Raw genomic sequence first — 19,313 nt, 5'->3', positions numbered from 1 at the left:
CAGACAGGGAAAGATGAAGGCAAGGGAGGAAGAACAAGGTAACAAAAATAACTTCAGCACTGAAGCAGGAGTTCAGGTGGTTCAGCTTCTAGCAAAACAAATGTGGCACATGTCCCTTCACAAACAAAACAATGGGTAACTGGAACCACAAGTACAGTACATGACATTCTGTTCTCACTCAAGTAAAATCTTCACTGTAACAGGAACATACTCATTCAACATTTATATTTTTACCTTCTCATAAGCTTTTCTTTTTGTTTCGGAGTCCATCCAGTCATTTTCCTTTTCCAACATGTCAATAAAAGCCCAGCAAATTCCTTCAGTCAACTCCTCCATCTGCAAAACATTTAGCAAATCCCTCTCCAGTAAAATATTTCATGGCAGTATAATTATAAGGAATTGAATTAATTTGGTTAGACCATGAATTATTCCAAAGAAAACAGTATCTGTTTTATATTCTTAATGGCAAATTTCTTCTTTCTCCAGTCCTCAGGCACTTCTTCTGAAAATAAGTTTCTTTTCATTTTCTGTTCCTTCAGGTGTACCACACAGCCTGTTAATTGTTGTTCCTTTCATGTCACAATTACGAGAATGTCTGCCTTGAAATCATAAAAAATACTGGGACGTTTGCAGTGATTTGGGGAGATTTCTGAGACTTTGGTTCTAGATTGCTAGCCCATACACAAGAAGGAGCAAGCTGCAAGGCATCTGCACAAATAAAGCTTTTTCTGTAGAGAGGGAGGGCATCAGTAGCTTTGCTTGGTTTATGTCGGACTGAAACACACCTTATTAATATCGCAAAAAAACTTAATTTGGGTTGACAGTATCATGATCCAAATACAAAACAGCATTCAAATATTTAGCCTGTATTTCACTGTACTTGTGAAGGATTCCTATCCTTTATGTACTGCAGGCATAAAAGTCATGCCTCACAGTGGCTTTAACTGCTTCTGTGGTCTTGAACACCAGTGACAGCTCGCATCTGTGCAAAGCTAGGAAAACCCACAATCATTTTAGCTTGGCTGCTTCTTCAGACACCTATACAAAGCCAGAAGCATATCACAAGCAATTAAAAAAAATAATAATAATAGGAGTGTTTAGTGAGTATGGGGACTAAGAAAACCCTGAAATGAGAGAAAACAAGAAATCCAATGACTAAGAGGTGTATTATGTCAGTATAAAGAGAAGAAATGCCCTCATGCCTATGTATCTGTCTGGCTGCACAGACCAAAAAGGTGTATGCAATCAGCTGCTTTTGTTTTTATCAATAGACGAACCTCATGAGAGGGACTGAGAATACTGCATGAGTGAGGTAATTCAGGGGATCCAGCCATCACTGGAATCTTTTAGCACAGACCAAAGCAGAGTTGAGATAGCACAAGACATGACAGATAATCATTACATGAAGACTTATTGGATCTTTGTGTTGTCAGTTATGTTACATTTAAAGATATTGAAAATGTCGAGTACCAGAGATTTATATAATTTTATTCTATAGATCTGGTAGCTCTGAAATGTCACTGAAAGCGGGGACTAAACCTTGGAAAGTAACATTACCTTTAGCTAAATTGCCATTTATGTATCAGATGTGTATTTTGATCTGGAACTGTTCTTTATTTGTGGTGGAGCCAGACAAAACATGGCAAAGCTCCTTTGAGTATTCATTTTCTTCTACCCTTTTCAAAAAAACCATTTTCTTATTTTTAGAGACAATATGGGACAACTGGAACAGATCTAGCATTAACTATGACTAAACAGTCAATGTTCACAGTAAACTGCATCCCAGGGAATAGGGTAACTTAAAGATATTGATGACAGAGCACTGACTCAATTAACTTGGTTCTCTAATGAGGTGAACTCCCCATATTTGAAGGTTACAAGTTCAAACTCTAGCTCTGCAGCTGGGCCCTGGTGTATAGTTAGGCTTTATGCACCAGCTGTAGCTGCAGGGGGCAGCGGGAGAAACCTATTCCTGCTATCAAAGTTATTACTGAAACTGCTCAGGCATAGCTCTAAGAAACACTGCAGGCACTCTGGGTTAGAAACGGTGCTATATTTAGACACAAATAATGTCAGTCTTGATAAAAGGAGAGAAGTATCTAAGGTATGAAACATCAGTGACAAAACATGGGGAAAAAAAGAATCCACATTATCCATACCTCAGGATTTGCTTATCATAGACAGATATATACCAACATCTACTGTGAATTCCAATAATTTTTCAAATATTTGGTCTGAAAGAAATTTACATGCTAAGAAATATTTTTATTGGGTCACATTTCAACAGAAAACATTATCAGCTTCTCATAATTTTCCCTCACACAAACATGCAAAAAAATGTTCATCCCTTCCATAAAGTGTATGTTTCTTACAGTTCTCCTCTTCCTGCTTATCCTGCATGGAAGTCATACTGTTTAATATCCCAGAAATATTTTTGTCACTGACCCTCCAGATAGCACATTACAAGCTTGATCAAAAATCAGGCAACAGAAAAGCTGAATTTCAGAGAGGAAACTCCAGCTGAAGCCAAGTAGTAAAAGAAATGCAGAACCTGAGAGGGAAACACACATCATAAAGATTTGGACAAGCCAGATCAGAGTGTTGGTCAGTCTAAAATGGAGGCCTTCCCTGAGAAAACAATCAAGCTAGATAAAGTTAAACAGACAAACTCCAGGTACTGAGCCAGGGCTGTGCAGACTATCACAGAGCTGTTGGTCCCAATGTAGGATGCTATTTCATATTTCCTAAACTGCTGTGCCTCTCCTGCACCAAGAGCTAAGTTTAGTGACGAAATTAATTAATTTTAAACTGATTACTGTTGGAAAATCAATGGCTGGAAAAGCAGATATTGGAAAACCCTATTAGAAATGAACTGAAAATATGTCATAAATAATTGTAAAAGGTAATTAATCATTTGAATATATTAAGTGAAGTGATAATGTAGTCACATATGAAGTTCTAAAATTAGGATGCACATCCAGCTAAAAGCTATTCTACGAACTCAGTGGCATGGAAGAACAGTTTCCTTCACTGTTGAGCAAAACAGATTCAAATCACAAATATAAACTTTCACTATGTGGCTCTAAGCCTCCCTTTAAATTTGGGCTAGACATCAGTTATACTTTTCTTGTTTAGACTGCAGGAGTAGCACAGTCAGCTTTAAAAGAGTAGCCCCTAAAGCAGAGAGATCTTGACCACTCTTGACTAGTCAGTAAAAACTTTACTATAAAGAGTTACACTAGCTATACTAGATAAGTTCCCATTGACACCACTCGGTCTGATCCTGAACAGCCTTGCTCTCATTATTTACACAAATTAATGGTGTTCAGCCTGTTTTGATCTGGCTACATATTTATTTAAAGGGCTGCACATGGAAGGAATGGGCAGTGCCCAAGTGGACAGAAAGGTGATATTTCTTCAAATTAGTTCAATTTTCTCCTTGTTTTTTTCTTGTGTGTTTTGGAGGTTTTGTTTGCTTGTTTGTGTGGGGTTTTTGTTTGGTTGATTTTAAGCATTTGTAAGAAACTCACCTCTTTTTAAAATTTGGTCTAACATCAGAGGAAATTTGTGAGGAGGATGCAACGAATTCAGAGTTTCTAGAGAGAGACCTTGGAGGACTCACCATCTCTTTCTTGTCTTCTTGAAAATGAGCATTCACAAACATCCTACCCACAACGTAAGGGAGCGTGCTTTCAACGAGGTCCACACATTTATCCCACTGTGGCAGCAAAGTTGTGGTTCCATGGATGACCTGTTGGCAGGTGCATGTAGTAGGTCATAAAATCATACTGTTTAAGAAGAACAAGTCTGCATCCACATTCAGTATAGCCTAAAACATATTTGTCAAATAGCTACCCAAATGAAACAATAATGATACTTTACAGTTATTTTCATCAAGTGCTATAACAAATCTTTTGAATTCCACAAAATAGGTATAAGATTTTTAGACTTAGAAACAGTACAAAGCTAATGACTTAGAGAAGCTAGGCTTAGGGGGCTAGTTATGGGAAGGCATTACCAAGTGCCAGTTTTAAACTAATCTTGGTAGTATTTCTGTGTAAGTGGAGAGATACTTTCATCTAGAAAATCCATGCTCTGAGATATCTTCCCAAAAAGTTTCTCTGTCTCCACTGACTGAGAAGCCTAGGGAAATCACCTTCAAGAAAATTAGGTCAGTGCTTGCGAAACACTTCCTGAAGAGCCCTCCACTGTGATAAACCTGTCTGTTCTAACTAACAATGGCTAACATTGGTAGGTACATGCCGACACCTTTTGCCATTTACCTGTCTGGTTATTCTTACCACAGCCTGTTGCTTTCAATCCCTTTCCCAAACAGAATATTTTCAGGAGAAAAAAGGTTTGAACCGTCGAGAACACTAAACTCTGATTATGTGTTTGTCTCCCAAAAATCTCCCTCCATGGTATGGTAGAATGACGTTGGTAGAATAGATTGCGTATTTTACTAAAGAAATGGTGGTTAAATAGACACTTCCATGCTTTGATGATGTTCATGCACCACGACACATGAGCTTTAGAGATGAAATAGTCAAGGATGCTCAACACACAATGTGCAAGGCAAAACAGAGCTCAAGTACATTGCTGTCTTGGTTTCTGTTTCTCACAAAAAGAACATTACTACCGTGGAGGCTTACCCAGTTAAAATTACATTTTCTAGTCAAGATAGAAGTTAATTTAAAAACAGAATACACACAACAAAATATGAGATGGGTCCATGTAAGCAATAACAGTGCTGATTTAAGAAACTTTTGTTATTTTCAATGTTCAAAGGGTTCCCTTTCTACTTCAGGAGCTTTTTAAGCTTTTCCACAGAGAACAAGCAAAATCCCAGTCCAGTAGTTAACACTCATTAGCTGTGCAAAAGCAGAGTACTCTTAACAGAAGACCAGGTCAGGTGAGATAGGATTTTGACCTCTCACAGGTCATACAAGCCTCTTAAGCACTGATCTAGCAGTTTCTGAGCCTCTTCTTTTTTACCAGTCTTCTCCTTTGAGCCCAAGATTAAATCTCTAGCAAAATTGAAGGGTTTGGATTTGTTGTTTTCCAATAGGAAAATATTTCATCAGAAAATTTCAGAGTAGCTTAATCCTCAGCTACTGAAGGTCAGATATTTTGGTAGTTCAAAGATCGATTTTCCTCCTTATATTGTCTGTAATTAAGTTTAATCAATGACTCATATTTAAATACGCCAGTGAAACGCATTTTCAAATGCTTTTATTAATACTGTATGTGCACTAATAGATTTTCAATGACAGAGAGAACACTGCTGCTATAGGAAAACCACGTTAGGCAAACCAACACATAATAAGGTAATAGTTTCCTCAACTGAGCCAAATTTGAAAGTAAACTCTTTTTCTAAATTTTTCATCCCTCATACATAACATCGCACTCAAAAAAAAAAAAAAAAAAAAAAAGAGAGAGAGAAAAAGATAAGAAAATTTCTATCTAGGGTCTAAGTAAAACCACAATGACTACACATCAGCCACAGAAAGTGTCAAGAGACAGAGCTGGCTTTTAGAATGTGACATATTATTACAACATAATAATTATCATTATTTTGAGGGAGGCTTGACTGTAAGGAGGACAGAAAGGCAGCACAGGCTGTGAGACCAACAAAAATAGGGCTGAGAGGAACAGATTATATCTCACAGCTGGTTTATTGATATTTACATTACAACAGCCAACTAGAACTCCCTCAAAATGGTCCTCCTAATATTAATGTACCACTCTAACACACAGAACTCCAAGTAGTAACAGTGACTATAAATAGCAGGTTGCAAGCCCTCCCAGTCAATTCAGAGCTCCACATCATTTTAAATTATCTCCTCCCCATGTGCCACTGCACATTGCTAGGAATTTTTGCGCCACTGCAGAGGAGCTGCTGAGAGTTGCTGAGGTAGTAATCAAAGCACTTTCTCTAGAGTCAGCAGGTCTGTCCTATTTCTCAACCTGAAGATTTTTGAAGTTTCATCATGTTTTATTCCCTCTCTTTGAAATGAGTTTAAGACTCTCGATGCTAGGATTTCTACGTGTAAGATGTAAAAACCACCAATAGAAAATTAGAATCTGGTGAAAAAAAATAATATGCTTATGATGGGTGATGCTGAATGAATGAAAGATATCTTTTGCTTTAAGGGTCACTGATTCAATTCACGGTCATGTCTTTTTAGTAGTCATTCAATGGTTTCTTCACTTACATGGTAAGAGGTTGGTGGGTCCTCTTTATGATCCCAAAGGACCTGTGTGCCTTTAGTCCTCCAGTCTCTGACCAGGTAAATTGGTAAAATAAAGCCTTTGGTTTGGACTCCATTTCTCACGTTCTTTCTGCTGACTTGTGAAGCCTGCTCCCCTGAGCTGTTTACTGCACTTAGATTTAGCTATTAACTATTAGCTATTGCTGTTTACTGCACTTAACTAACTCTCCATCTCCAGGTCCCAGAGGCAGATAATAGAAATGAGCTGCTGACTCACTGCCCTTACTGTGCTGTTCTTAGGTTTTCATGGAACCCTTGATGACATTGTTAGTAAGCATTGAATCAACCTGAATTAGGTTTCTCCCTAAGCTTCTGGAGAAAGTACCCAGAGAAGTGACAGCAGCTAGTTACCATATCAAAATGTACAGCAACCAAAGATTATAGTTTCCTTCCAGGAATTTTTCTGGCTATAATGTAACTCAATGCAACTCAGTATTAGGCTGCAGTCTGGCTGATGGCCAGCATCCAACTATTTTACCTGGCTAGCAAGGAATATCCAGGAGGGTACACACAAACTTGTCCCTGTTGTTCTGACAGCCAGTTTCTCACATTTTTGCATGAAGAAAATGGCATCTTTAACAAGATTGATTTGAACATGATTTCAGAAGTATAAGAGACTGCCTTTTTAGTCTGGTTTCCATCAAGCCCTTTGGAATTTATTTTTAGGTATGTGATCAGTTTAGAACTATTCTAGTACCACTCAGAAAAGACATTACGGGCACTTCAGTTAGCAACCTGCACACCTCACCTGGGAGAACAGAGCAACCACATCTTCTGTGCCACATCACTGGCAGCATCATGACAGACTCCTGTTGCCATGATGCCACCAAGCAGCTAGTTTTCATAACAACCACCAAAAAGCTCACTATCTAAACTAAGGCAGCATGGAAACAAGATGAGAAAACATGTTTCAGTTTTATCCCTGGTTTGCTAACAGAGCCCTCATGTTGCCCAGAGTATTATCAGGGTAGCTTTGTATTCAGAATTCATTTAATCAAATGTGTGTGTTTTACATAAATGCCCATATTACTTAATAGATAATTAGCACTGCTCTCATAGCTTGGGGCAGTGACTAATGTCTTCTGGGGCTTTTGCAACTCCTAGCTAGAAGGCATCTGATTGGCTTCTCTATGGAAATGACTGATGTGCTAGAGCTCATGTAAGGTTGGTACTAGAGCATGAGAGAGGTCTGAGCAAGCTTAGAAAAGATGAAATCTTTTGTTTTGCTTTTGTTTTACCAGAGCTACTTTCATGCATGTATATACAGTAGTTCTTTTTCAAAGCTTAGATTTTGGCCAAACCTGTTGGGCCTGCAGGAATAGCACAGGTCACGGCCCTGCAATGTAACTCAAACTTTCCAGCTTTCAAGTTTCTGCATAAGAAGACTAAGCTTTTTAAGGGGGAGGTCTTAAAAACTCCTTTGTGGAGTCCTTTTGGACATTTTTCCCCGAGTGGCACGTGCAAGGATATATACATCTTAACTGTTTTAGATGTAGTCTTCAAGAAGAAAAGATTATTCAAGAAATTTATCCAGCATCGAATACATTTCATGTTTTGCAAAGGTATAAGCAACTGTAAGGGCAATCAATAGCATCAAAGCTAGTACTATTGTAAATACTATAAAAGCTCTAACTTACCCGAGAAAATTCCAGCCATCGATACTGAAAACGTCTACTAAGGTTAAATAACCTTGAATAAACCATCCTCCACACCAGATAGTTGGCAAGAGTCCTGTTAAATCAGACACATTTTTCTCAGACATCTAAATGCATATGATGTACCGCAAAGCATTCACAGAAATATCTCTATAAACATTTCTACTGAATGGTGGAAATTTCACCTTGAAAATTAATGAGTGATGACCAAATTGATAAATTTCTATTTTGTAGAAGAATCTGTATGATTACAGCCAGCTAATATGTAATTGCACTGTGATAACCGTCTTCTAGGGGAAATTTATAAATGTCCATCTCCTAGTATGTCATTTTTAGGTAATGCTTTTTCAAAACGGAGTTTTCTTTTTGCATGGAAGTGGCAAGAACTATGTCATAATAAGAGTTGGATAAAGGTTCTATCCAGAGATAAGAAAATAACTGATTTTTCTTTTGTAAATCAAAGTGAATGTTATCTCTCCTCATTAGTAGGACACATCAATTGTAACTATGAAACCAAATAGATAGTATATATGGGACAGGCTGTTATCATTATCTCATATTTGTATCTTTCATTAGAAGTTATCAATATGCTTTTAGAAGAAGTTCTTACTACCCACAGAGTTATTTAAGTATTATCACTCTCATTTTGTAAATGGATAATTGAAATACCAGAAAAAAAGGGAAGTCTCAGTAACAAGAATCTTATAAGAACTGAGGCTGAAAGATCCAGGAAGAACTTGCTCAAACTTCCCAGGAGACCTGACATCCAGGCCCCTTTTCTAAAGCTTCAAGCACTTGACTGGAGGATTTATCTAGTCTAGACTGAGCTCTCTCCATGCTCAGCAGTGGCTGTGTGAGGTAAAGGTACATTGTGAAATTCAACTTCAAACAGTCTCATAACAAGATCAGTGATGGCCTAGAAGTATTATTCTTATCTTGTCATATAGATTGCATGTTTTTCAAGGATCGTCATTGCTCTAAAGCTATTGATATCCAAAAGTTGTTTGCTCTACATTGGGATATATGTAACATTTTGGGCAGGCCACAGACATCTCCACAGGGATGAAAATTGTTCCTTTGCAATCAAAGATGCTGTTATGAACCATCTGAACAACTCCCTTCTCTAAAATTCCAATTTCTGCAACCTCCTGTTGCCATAGTTGTGGAGCAGCATAGCTGTTCCTACAGTGGCACTCCACCACCTTCATTCATGGACACATCCCATACTGTCCCCTCTGAATCACAATAGATTTTAAACACACTTTGTGGGCATCTCGTCTTCACAGCAGTTAACACAGTTATGGCTTTGCCCAAGCCATAACTTGAGTTTTGCCTCTAACCAAGGTCCAGCCCACCCATACAAAGCCTTCAGCTCAAGATACGTTTTTTCTGGAAGCTTACACTCTTGGTCATTCAGCTGGGGAAATGATAAAGAGGTGAAAATTGAGAGGTTTAAGACAAGCTATAGCTATGTATTGTCTATTAGTGTCTATAGGTCGAGGTTCTCCTTCCCCTCTACTCTGCCCTGGTGAAACCACATCTGGAATATTGTGTCCAGTTCTGGGCCCCTCAGTTCCAGAAGGACAGGGAACTGCTGGAGAGAGTCCAGCGCAGGGCAACAAAGATGATTAAGGGAGTGGAGCATCTCCCGTATGAGGAAAGGCTGAGGGAGCTGGGTCTCTTTAGCTTGGAGGAGAGGAGACTGAGGGATGACCTTATTAATGTTTACAAATATATAAAGGGTGAGTGCCATGAGGATGGAGCCAGGCTCTTCTCGGTGACAACCAGTGGTAATACAAGGGGTAATGGGTTCAAACTGGAACACAAGAGGTTCCACTTAAATTTGTGAAGAAACTTCTCTATGCGGGTGACAGAACACTGGAACAGGCTGCCCAGGGGGGTTGTGGAATCTCCTTCTCTGGAGACATTCAAAACCTGCCTGGACACATTCCTGTGTAACCTCATCTAGGTGTTCCTGCTCCGGCAGGGGGATTGGACTAGATGATCTTTCGAGGTCCCTTCTAATCCCTAACATTCTGTGATTAGTGACTGAGCACATGACAACCCATAACTCCACCAGCATGCACACATCCAGGTGGGACACACACTACACCAAGAGCAGATAGGTGGCTGTATGCTCTCCACAAGCTGGTTGAGACATGCACTGGAGACCAGTCTGGCCAGGCCTAGTGTCAAGTGGCCATGGAAGGTAAGTGCTCTGCAACACTGATGGAGTTGGCTGTCCCTGCAGGCTGCTCCAGATGAACTGAAGTTAGCACAAGTGTGCATACCCATGTGAACCTGCACAGCGGTTGTGCATCTGTCACAGCCTGGCAAAGCCTGTGCTTCTCATCAGTTAAGTCTTCATGTGCTTATAGGTCAGAAATATGGCCAACTTATTTCAGGCAGAAAAACCTGAGGGTGTGATCTCAAGCCAACTGTCACCTCAAAGGCAGGTACCTGCTGCCCACTAGCCTTTGTAGTCTTTGCAGCCAGTGGCAACTTCTACTGGGGAGCAGAGAGTTGCTGTGATTTATAAGTCCTGCCTTTTATACTCCTCTTCGTCTCTCACACTGTGGAGAGGGGATTTCACAAAGCATTAGTGTAAAATCTTTCTCCCATTTCATTTCCTTGGCACTCATGTCTGAATCCATCAAATGCAACTCGGTGTAACTTTAGACATGTCACATAACCTTGTGCATACTCTGCCTTCCAGTATACAGATACATCATATAGTACACAAAAATCCCCATAATAATCATAAAACCTATCTGAAAAAGCTTTTTAGCATTAATAATTTACATTTATAATGCAGTACATGTTACAAAAGCCAAAACACTTAGCACTTCTTAGATGACCAAACCATCTTGAGCTAATGCTTAGGGTCATAAAAAATTCATTCCAACCTAATAAATACCACAAAGTATCGAACTTCCCCTAACACATTTCTGGCAATGTAGAATTTCCTCACCCACCTCACCTCACCTGCAACTGAAGCACCCTTAAAGTGGTCAGATCTCACTGGTTTTCTAAATGACTCACAACTACCTACCTCAGGTATTTCAACACAGCTGAATAGCATCCCTGCTTTTGCAGTAACTACTCTGTGGATCTAAACCAATATTTATGCAAGTCCTGCAGATTAAAAGGTTTGAAGGTCTTATTTTGATCAAAAGTCTTAAGTAAAAAAAAAACTCAGCTAAATAGACTACTATCATAAACCAATTATTTGTTACAATTCAGCACTTAACTGCTACAAAAAGAACCAATTCTTGCTTCTGTGTGCTGCTTATTCTCATCCAGCATTGTTTGTCCTTATGTTTTAGTTGGGGAACCTGTCACATTGATAGTGAATGAAAGATTTAAATTTGTAAGAGATGAGTCTCAAAAAGGTGACTTATTCAAAGACACTGATATCAACAGGAATTAAACTTTTGTATCAGGCATAAGTAACAAAGGCAGCTGTCATTTTCAAGAAATACCCCACAGTTATTTGAGGTTTGTTTTCATTTGGGAAGGAATAGAAGGCTGACAAGTCCGAAACCCAAGCTGTTTAATGAAACTGAAATAATTCCTGATTGTGATCACGGCAGAATCCACTGACACGCGTGATGCATAAAAGAACAGGAAGGTACCCAGAGGTATGTTTATTTTCTGGGGAAGGCAAGGGGGAGAAAAGTTGATGGGTTTTGTTGTTGTTTGTTTGAAGGGCAGTGTTCTTTATTCTGTTGTTCAAAAGAACCAAAACAAAACAAAATAATATTTTATCTGAATTTGTTCACCTACTTGGTGGATGATCATTTTATATTCTTGACTAATTATACAAACTTAAAATCAATTGGTCCTCTTCATTTGGCTTAAAAACTGACACTTTTTTGTTATTAAATGCCTTCAGTGCATATCTTGGGGTGATTTTCATCCCACTTTCACAAATAAGCTCAGAGAAGTTAACCTCTTCACATAAACTAAAATTCCACACACAAAACATACAAATCCTCTCTGCTCATTTGATGAGACCAGAGCATTTGTTGTTGTAACCTTTCAGAAGAGTGCAGTACATAGTCCCCTATTTTAACTTCAAAACTACTGCTACAGAAACAAGTGTAGGCTCTTTCTAAACCAATGTGACCATTATTGTGATACATACTTCCGAAGGAAGTGGTGGGCAGCTTGTTTGTTCTGACAGTTAAAATTATACCAGCACTATGAATATCTACTAAGGAATGCTCTACCCTGCCTGGGAATAAAATAGGTTGCTCATATAAAATTCTGTAACTTTCTAGTATTTTAATCAGACACAACGGCAATTAAAGAGGACAGATTTAATATGAGATAGATGGATAAATTAATTGACATTTTAAGAAAAAGATCCCTTTTACAATTTTGAGATATGTTTGAAAATTGTATTCATAATTGAGTCATGAACCAAATTATAAGTACTGGAAAACTCCTGTCACTATTGCTAGAGGCAGAAGTTCAAGTGAAATTATTGCAGCTTCCCCCCTAACTCATTTTTCAGAGGCAAGCTTAGACCAGAAAGTAGATTTAATGCCCCCACCCCTCTCTAAAGAAAAAATCCCTCTTATGCTGCAGGAATTACAGAGCACTTCTCTATTAATTGTCTCATACTACAAAGGTGGGGTAAGGTAAAGGCAAAGGAAACCAGTTATTCATTCTGATATCCATGAGAATTATAAAGCTGCTTCCTACAACAGCTGCAAACATCTGCAATGAGGATACAACTTATTGTATCCTATTTATGGTTCACACACAAAGTACCAGCACACTGGTAACAGGGAAGGGATACAAGGGACTCCCAACTGCTGCCAGCACAGTCACATCTCCCCCCTCATACAGCACAGCTTTATCAGAGCTCTGACATCATCTTGTTTACACCACAGCTACATCTACGTTTTCAATATACACGTCTATTTCCTGTACCAGATATAAACTCCATTTAAAAATGTCAGTACACTAAAAAAAATGAAGGAATGCCTGCAGACTTCTTATGAAGGAGGTGTGACTTCAGCATGAACACCTGCCATGACTTATGCTAGCTAGCCCAGGGCTGACAGAAACTGCTGCAGGCTAGTGATTCAGCTTCTGGGGCAGCTTGCTAGAGAGCCATGCTCCTGGGCTGGACTCACAGCAGTGCCCTGGATTAGGAATTTCAGACAGACCTCTGAACCACACCGCTGCACTTATTTCAAGATCCACACGGAAACTTGATTCTATGTGGCAGGCTTGTCAAGTAAATAACAGCCTTATTCTACTAAATTCACTCTACACCCTGCCAATGTGCTATTTTCTAGTAACATTGCCATGTGAATGATTTCACAATTCGAGATTGTTTAGCGGGTTCTCCAAAGGACCAGTTTTTAATATGATGATTATGAGTCCATACAATTTGTCACCTCGGTCAGCCAGAATTGCTCCTGTAGCCAGACTTAATTTTGTCTTCATTCTTCCCTCTATTTGAAACAAAATTCACAGAGTACTTTGCCACTTCACTGGGGCATGAACCAGCCTTTCGTGCTATTTTGAACAGCACCCATGCGAGCACAGTGCTCATCTGTGAAGGTGACACACAGGACACAGGAATAAAAGTGTAATTTAGGGATAGAGGATTTGTAACTTGAAAGAATATGAACTTAGTAAAAGCAGCTGCTTCTCCTAATGATATTGCATCTCCTGAAATGACAAGAAATTAATTCATGTTCTAATCACTGAAGCAAATCAAAAATTTTGGAATGTTTTACTAGGAATTTGATTGATCTAGATATTTACTGTAACAAACAAAATTCATGTTGTTTGCATTAATCTTTAAAATACCATATGGAGAATGACAAATTAGATTACCTAAAAAAAATATCCTTGTTCAGCTTTCAGAGCCCACCCTACAGGGAAATGTTAAGACCTCATTGTTAGGAGTTCACATTAAGATGATTTCCTAATTTTCTCAGGCCAGATAACAAGGTTATTTCTGGAGCAAATGATGACATTTTAAGTAATGAACATTATCATCTAATAGGTAAACATGATCTTTGTTATCATGCAGTGACTGTTTGGATGGATTTTACATACAAGAACTTGAAGTCTGCTTGGGTTGAGTTCAGCACTCTACTTGCCATTTCTAACATTTTATGATGCAAATTTCTTATGGTAAGACTGAGCAGAAAATGTCTAAATCATTACCAGCTCTAAGATACGCAGCCTGAATACACTGGAAATCAGATGTTGCTTTTGCGTCCTCCCCTCGCCCCTCCCAGCCCATAGGAATCAGGAAGCTGGTCTTGAGCTTTGCTGAAGAGAGGCATTGCCATTCATTCTTATCCTTACTCCAGCATCCCTCTACCATGACACATGCGCTGGCTTCACTTCTATTGAACACGCAGAGCCAGATTTTCACTGAACAAGATCCTAATGGAAAAAGCCTCCAGGTATTTACTCTGAAGTTAGAGAATATATTTGCATGTAAGCATGTTCGTATAAAGAGGATAACTAATTCCATGTTGTCTTGATGCACGTGTATCCTCTAAATCACCACTTTATCCCCACTGACATAACTAACTTTATGAGATACAAAGCATGGATGGCCCAAACCATTTAGAAGGCTTTCTTCAGCAGATTAAAATTGGTGGCACGCTAACGATATTTGTCTGAATTTTATAAAGTAAGGATGTTTGATGATCTGTAGGGAGATCAATCACTTTTATTTTTCTTATTGTTTGACCTATGTGTTACTTTTGTAGGTACTATGTATTAATGTAAGCATTCTGTCACTAGAGACAGAGAGCAATAGTGTAAGAATAATGCTTCTGAAGTAGTCTTTTTTTTTTTTTCTGAAATGTAAATTCAGTTGTGGCCACACTATACAATCAGCAGAGAACAATTTTTGGAGACAACAGCCTAACAATATATTTTTATTTGAAGCTGGGCAAGAGGCCTCAGCAGAGATAAAATTGTCACAGAAATCATTTGGATGTCATCAATAATGATGACTGAAAATAGGATGTTGTTTTCAGATACACTTTTTCATAACACTGCCCCAAGTTGCCTTGCTTCTCTGTGCAAAGCACATATGTAATGTTTAATCTGAGCTACCTGCATTTTAAAGCTATGTTCTAGAGGTGTAAATGATTTCACAAGATACAAGACCCTATACAAGTAAAAGATGCTGAATGCATCTGCAAAAATAATTCTACTGCAATCTATGTTTTCAGTAAAAAAAAAAAAAAAAAAAAAAAAAAGATATTGAAACAGCAAATTCTCCTGCTAGACACAAGCCAATTTCTATATCCTCATTCAGGCAAAAATAAACAGAACTTTTGCCTAGAGACTTGATTCCAAGAATATCTGAAGCACCTGAAAAACCCAGAAAAAGCTGAGCACTTAATGCCCCCTCATAAGTGTGGGTAAATTCATCATAGGATCCTTACTTTTTCCTTTCATTTTCAAGTATCCTGAATAAATCTTTGAAGTACTGGGGAACACGGACAATCACATTTTCTGAAGGACCTATATCTTTGAGCTCAGGATAGAGCTTGGTGTCAATGACCTTCTTGATGTATCCCAGCCAGTCAAACTGCAATGACAAAGAGAAGGCTGGTTAAAGAAGATTATGAATAGAGATGATTTCTTAATGAAGTTGCACCTTTGAGACTGATAGTTTCAAAGCTTTAATAATCAAAATTTAGAAAATATTGCGTTTTGTTATTACACGTGTCTTCAAACAGTAAAGTCATAACTGTGTTTAAAAGAATATATATCATAACTGAGTACACATGTTCCTAATGATATCACTTTAACATGCTTCTCTGCACAATAAAGGCAATTTTAATCTTACAGCTCAGACATTAGAAGAATAATTTTGCAGTTATCTCCAACCAACCTGTGGAATCATGGCACTAAGCTCCGATATGTTCATTTTATTGTACATCACCTCACTTGTTCGATTTTCATATGGAACCATGATCTGCGGAAAGAAAGAAAGAAAGAAAAAAAAAAAGAGAAGGAAAAAAAAATCAAACAAGAATTATCTTGCAGGCACCTGCTCTTAAATCATTACTGCCCATCATAATCACACTGCAGAAATGTCTCAAAAGCTGTTTTCCAAGCATTTATGGCATGAACTTCCCTTTCTGAGGATGGCATTTAACTAGTAGAAATAGAACAGAGTTCATTGGTATTTTAACTCATTACTGGGAATTTAATGAGCTGCATGTCTTCTTTGAACATACTGGACCAATTTTAGCTCTGATTACACTAAGGAAATGCATGTTGATTCATAAGAAAGAAAAGCACACCTGGACCATTAATACTTATTCATCCCACCACATCAGGTAGAAGCCACCTCCAAACTACATGGTTTAAAATGTCAAATCTGTGATAGGTATGCTGGAAGCACATCTCATCTCTTGGATTTGAAAATGTTCTTGCTATGACCTGATTCCATCTGAGGCAAGAGCCAAATACACACAAGTTTCTACTTGTTTTACCCCTGCATTCTGACTTCCATAGCAGGAAACCTGGCTGTATGGGCCAGACATGAATTGAAAGAGTTTCAACCAGACCTCTCATCTGGGTGACCAGGGGAGCCAGACCTCAAGATCCTCTGTAGCATCGAAGTCCAAGGACATAGCAAAACAAATCCTGAATATAAAGCAAGTCTTTTTATAACTGACAAGGGACATTCAGATTCCAAGATGTCAGTATGGTTCATAACAGAAAACGAAGTACAAAATATAGCTCAAAAATTTATCAGTGTTCAAGAGAAACAAGAATACCCAATGGCAGTTTCAGCCCCATTCTAAACTAAATCCTTTACAACAGACTGTATGCTTTGCAGTTTAAAGAGGACAGAGATTGGCGCCAGACTAACCAGACAGCTGGCAGTTCTCCAAACAAAATTCTCCAGTAAGTTTCTGCGGTTGTATTATTGCTCAAGCCGTACAGGAAAAAAAAAAATTACTTTCTTCTCCCATTCTGCAGACTTAACTTATCTGACAAATCTTTATACTCTTCTTGAGTCCGTTTGCTCCCTTCCTCTCAAAACTTTCCCTCTTCCTCCAGTAATTCAAACCTACTTGAAATCTTCCTTATACACAAGCTCTCTTGTAGCACGCCCCTCCTTCCTATATCCAAATTATCTTCCCTTTATTCTTACTGTCTCTCTTCCTGAGCAGACAATTTATCCATTAAGCATGTTCACTTAAAATGAATACAATGAAAGTCCGGGTAACAAACAGGACTATCTCCTTTGAAATCATGGTAAAATATTGATATAAATCATTGTGCTCAATAAAGATCATGCAACAATCCATGTCCCTGGACTCATGCCTAATATCTGGATATATTTTAGGAGGATTGTTCATACTAAATGGAAACTAGGTAACCATGAGTAAGTATGGCTTTTTGCATAGTGGTATTGATCCTGAAGGCTGTTACATGATCCATGTCATCTTATATGGCAACTTCACCTATATACTTTGTGGATTAAAGCTCTGTAAAACATTAAGTAAAGCATTAAAGCTACCAGAAGTATTGATGCATCTTCTTATCACATCACCAATAAACAGAAGAAACATTTCCTGTTTTTCAGGTCTACTGAGTCACAACATAGTATCTGCTCATTAGTCCATCCAGGCTAGGTAACTGAAGCTAAATATGGAGTTTTATTTAAGGGTCTGACAAAATTTCACACCTTTCAGCAGAGAGATGGAAACATGGATTTACAGCTGTTGTGGACGGCCTTCAATTCTGCACACAAGCACCACTAAGAAGCATCATTGCCTTTCCTCCTGTAGATGGCAACAGCAGAACCCAGGGAAAAGTCATGAAGCTGCATCACCTGTCCTGTGCAACAGGCTTCTCTGTTAACAGGAGACCCAGCATTTCACAGGGAAGAGTGGGAAAGATAACTTCTTTCCTTGGTGATGTGAAGAAATCCTCAGCTCAGCTGGCAGTTCTGCAAATCAGTGTCAAGTTTGTAGCCCTAACTTTTGCTGGTTTCCCAATGCTGAGGATAACTCTTCTATCTCGCTTTGGAAGCAGAAACAATAGTGGATGCAGAGTTCCCAGAGTGGGCTTTCTGTAGTATCCATACTGACACAGGGATATGGGAAATGAGAAATACTCCTCCAGCCTTCAACAGTCCTAATACCTAAATTAAGCTCCACAAAAGGGCAAAAATGTCTCCAACTAAATGAGTCAGAACTGAGGGTCATTTAAATCTGCTAAGTTAGGTTGGTCCCCTAAATGAAAACTCACAGTGTCTCATCTCCTCTCCCAGGGTAGCTGGTGAAAGGAGCTCAAGAGCTAACTGGGGTGCTACTGTAACCCCCACCCTCTCACCACCAAGTGTCAATAATCCACCTCAGTCTTGCACTGCTTTGAGACTGTTCCTCAGAGAATCAGTTTGGTCTGCTTCTTGTATAGATAGTAATGTATTCACAACACAGCTGTACAGCAGAGATTCTGCCCCAGCTCAAAATCAAGAAATATTAACAATTTAAAGGACCAAGGGTATTTAGCTAAGTTCCCTGCTCTGCCCAAGAATAATCAGTTTAACAACTAAGGGAGGAAGATCGTTCATCTTTTGTTCATCAGGTTCTGCCCCTTTCCTTCTGCTTCCAAAAATCTTTATTGCTAAGGCTGTTGATAAAACTTTCCATTTTGCAACAGGATTGCATTTCTTTAAAAAAATTAAAAAAAACAAGCTAGCTTCAATCCCACATTAAAATACCAACCTCAGCTATTTTAACTTCCAGCCTTAGAACTGACTTCATATCAGATTCAGCTCGTGAAGCGTTTGCACCCAGAAGCACTGCTGTATCAACCATGAACTGCAAAAAGGCATCTCGGTACTGTAGAAAAAAAGGAGGAAAAAAAAAAAAAAAAAGAGTGAAATGATTTGCAGTTGAACACAGCTGTAGCAATAGGCCAGAAGTGCCCAGCTGTAGCAAGGAGTATAGTACTTTGTACTTCTATGCCCTAGAAACCAAAGTTGTACTTTCCTTACCTTGAATGCTTGCTGTCATCAAGGAGAAATAACACTGTAAACTTACTGTGCAAGACAGACAGAGATACCTGCTGTGGTTCACAGAACATAAATGCAAATGACACTTCTGGATTAGACAATATTTGTAGCTCTTACTCTGGGATTCGGCAATGTTTATGAATGTACACCAGTATTTTATGCAAACATATACAGTAACCAGTGTAGGACTGAAGAACTACTTGCACACAAGTGTAAGCTTAGTGTCTGAGAAGACAGGGAGATAAAGGGATGCTCTGCTGAGCTCCCTCCCCTATTACTTCCATGGCATTGCAACACACATACCTGCTTCAGTGCTCTGCTCTCCCCATGCTATCTTAATAAAGCACA

The 19,313-nt window shown here is 38.7% G+C and overlaps 1 protein-coding gene across 2 annotated transcripts in view; it reads right to left on the bottom strand.

Moving 5' to 3' along the window:
- PHEX (phosphate regulating endopeptidase X-linked) overlaps positions 1-19,313 on the bottom strand; it is a 109,335-nt gene that overhangs the window by 57,273 nt on the left and 32,749 nt on the right. For both annotated transcript variants that reach the window (XM_082052560.1, XM_082052561.1), the window contains 6 exons: positions 18,676-18,792; positions 15,819-15,902; positions 15,367-15,512; positions 7,910-8,003; positions 3,623-3,751; positions 235-336 (listed from right to left, as the gene is read on the bottom strand). In XM_082052560.1, coding sequence (XP_081908686.1) covers positions 235-336; positions 3,623-3,751; positions 7,910-8,003; positions 15,367-15,512; positions 15,819-15,902; positions 18,676-18,792 — 672 coding nt within the window. The remainder of the gene's footprint in view (positions 1-234; positions 337-3,622; positions 3,752-7,909; positions 8,004-15,366; positions 15,513-15,818; positions 15,903-18,675; positions 18,793-19,313) is intronic.

The sequence above is a fragment of the Streptopelia decaocto genome (genome assembly GCF_964273445.1).
Source record: "Streptopelia decaocto genome assembly, chromosome: 1".
Lineage (NCBI taxonomy): Eukaryota > Metazoa > Chordata > Aves > Columbiformes > Columbidae > Streptopelia > Streptopelia decaocto.
The sequence above is the reverse complement of the archived record's forward strand: the minus strand, read 5'-3'. Positions and strand labels throughout refer to the sequence as shown.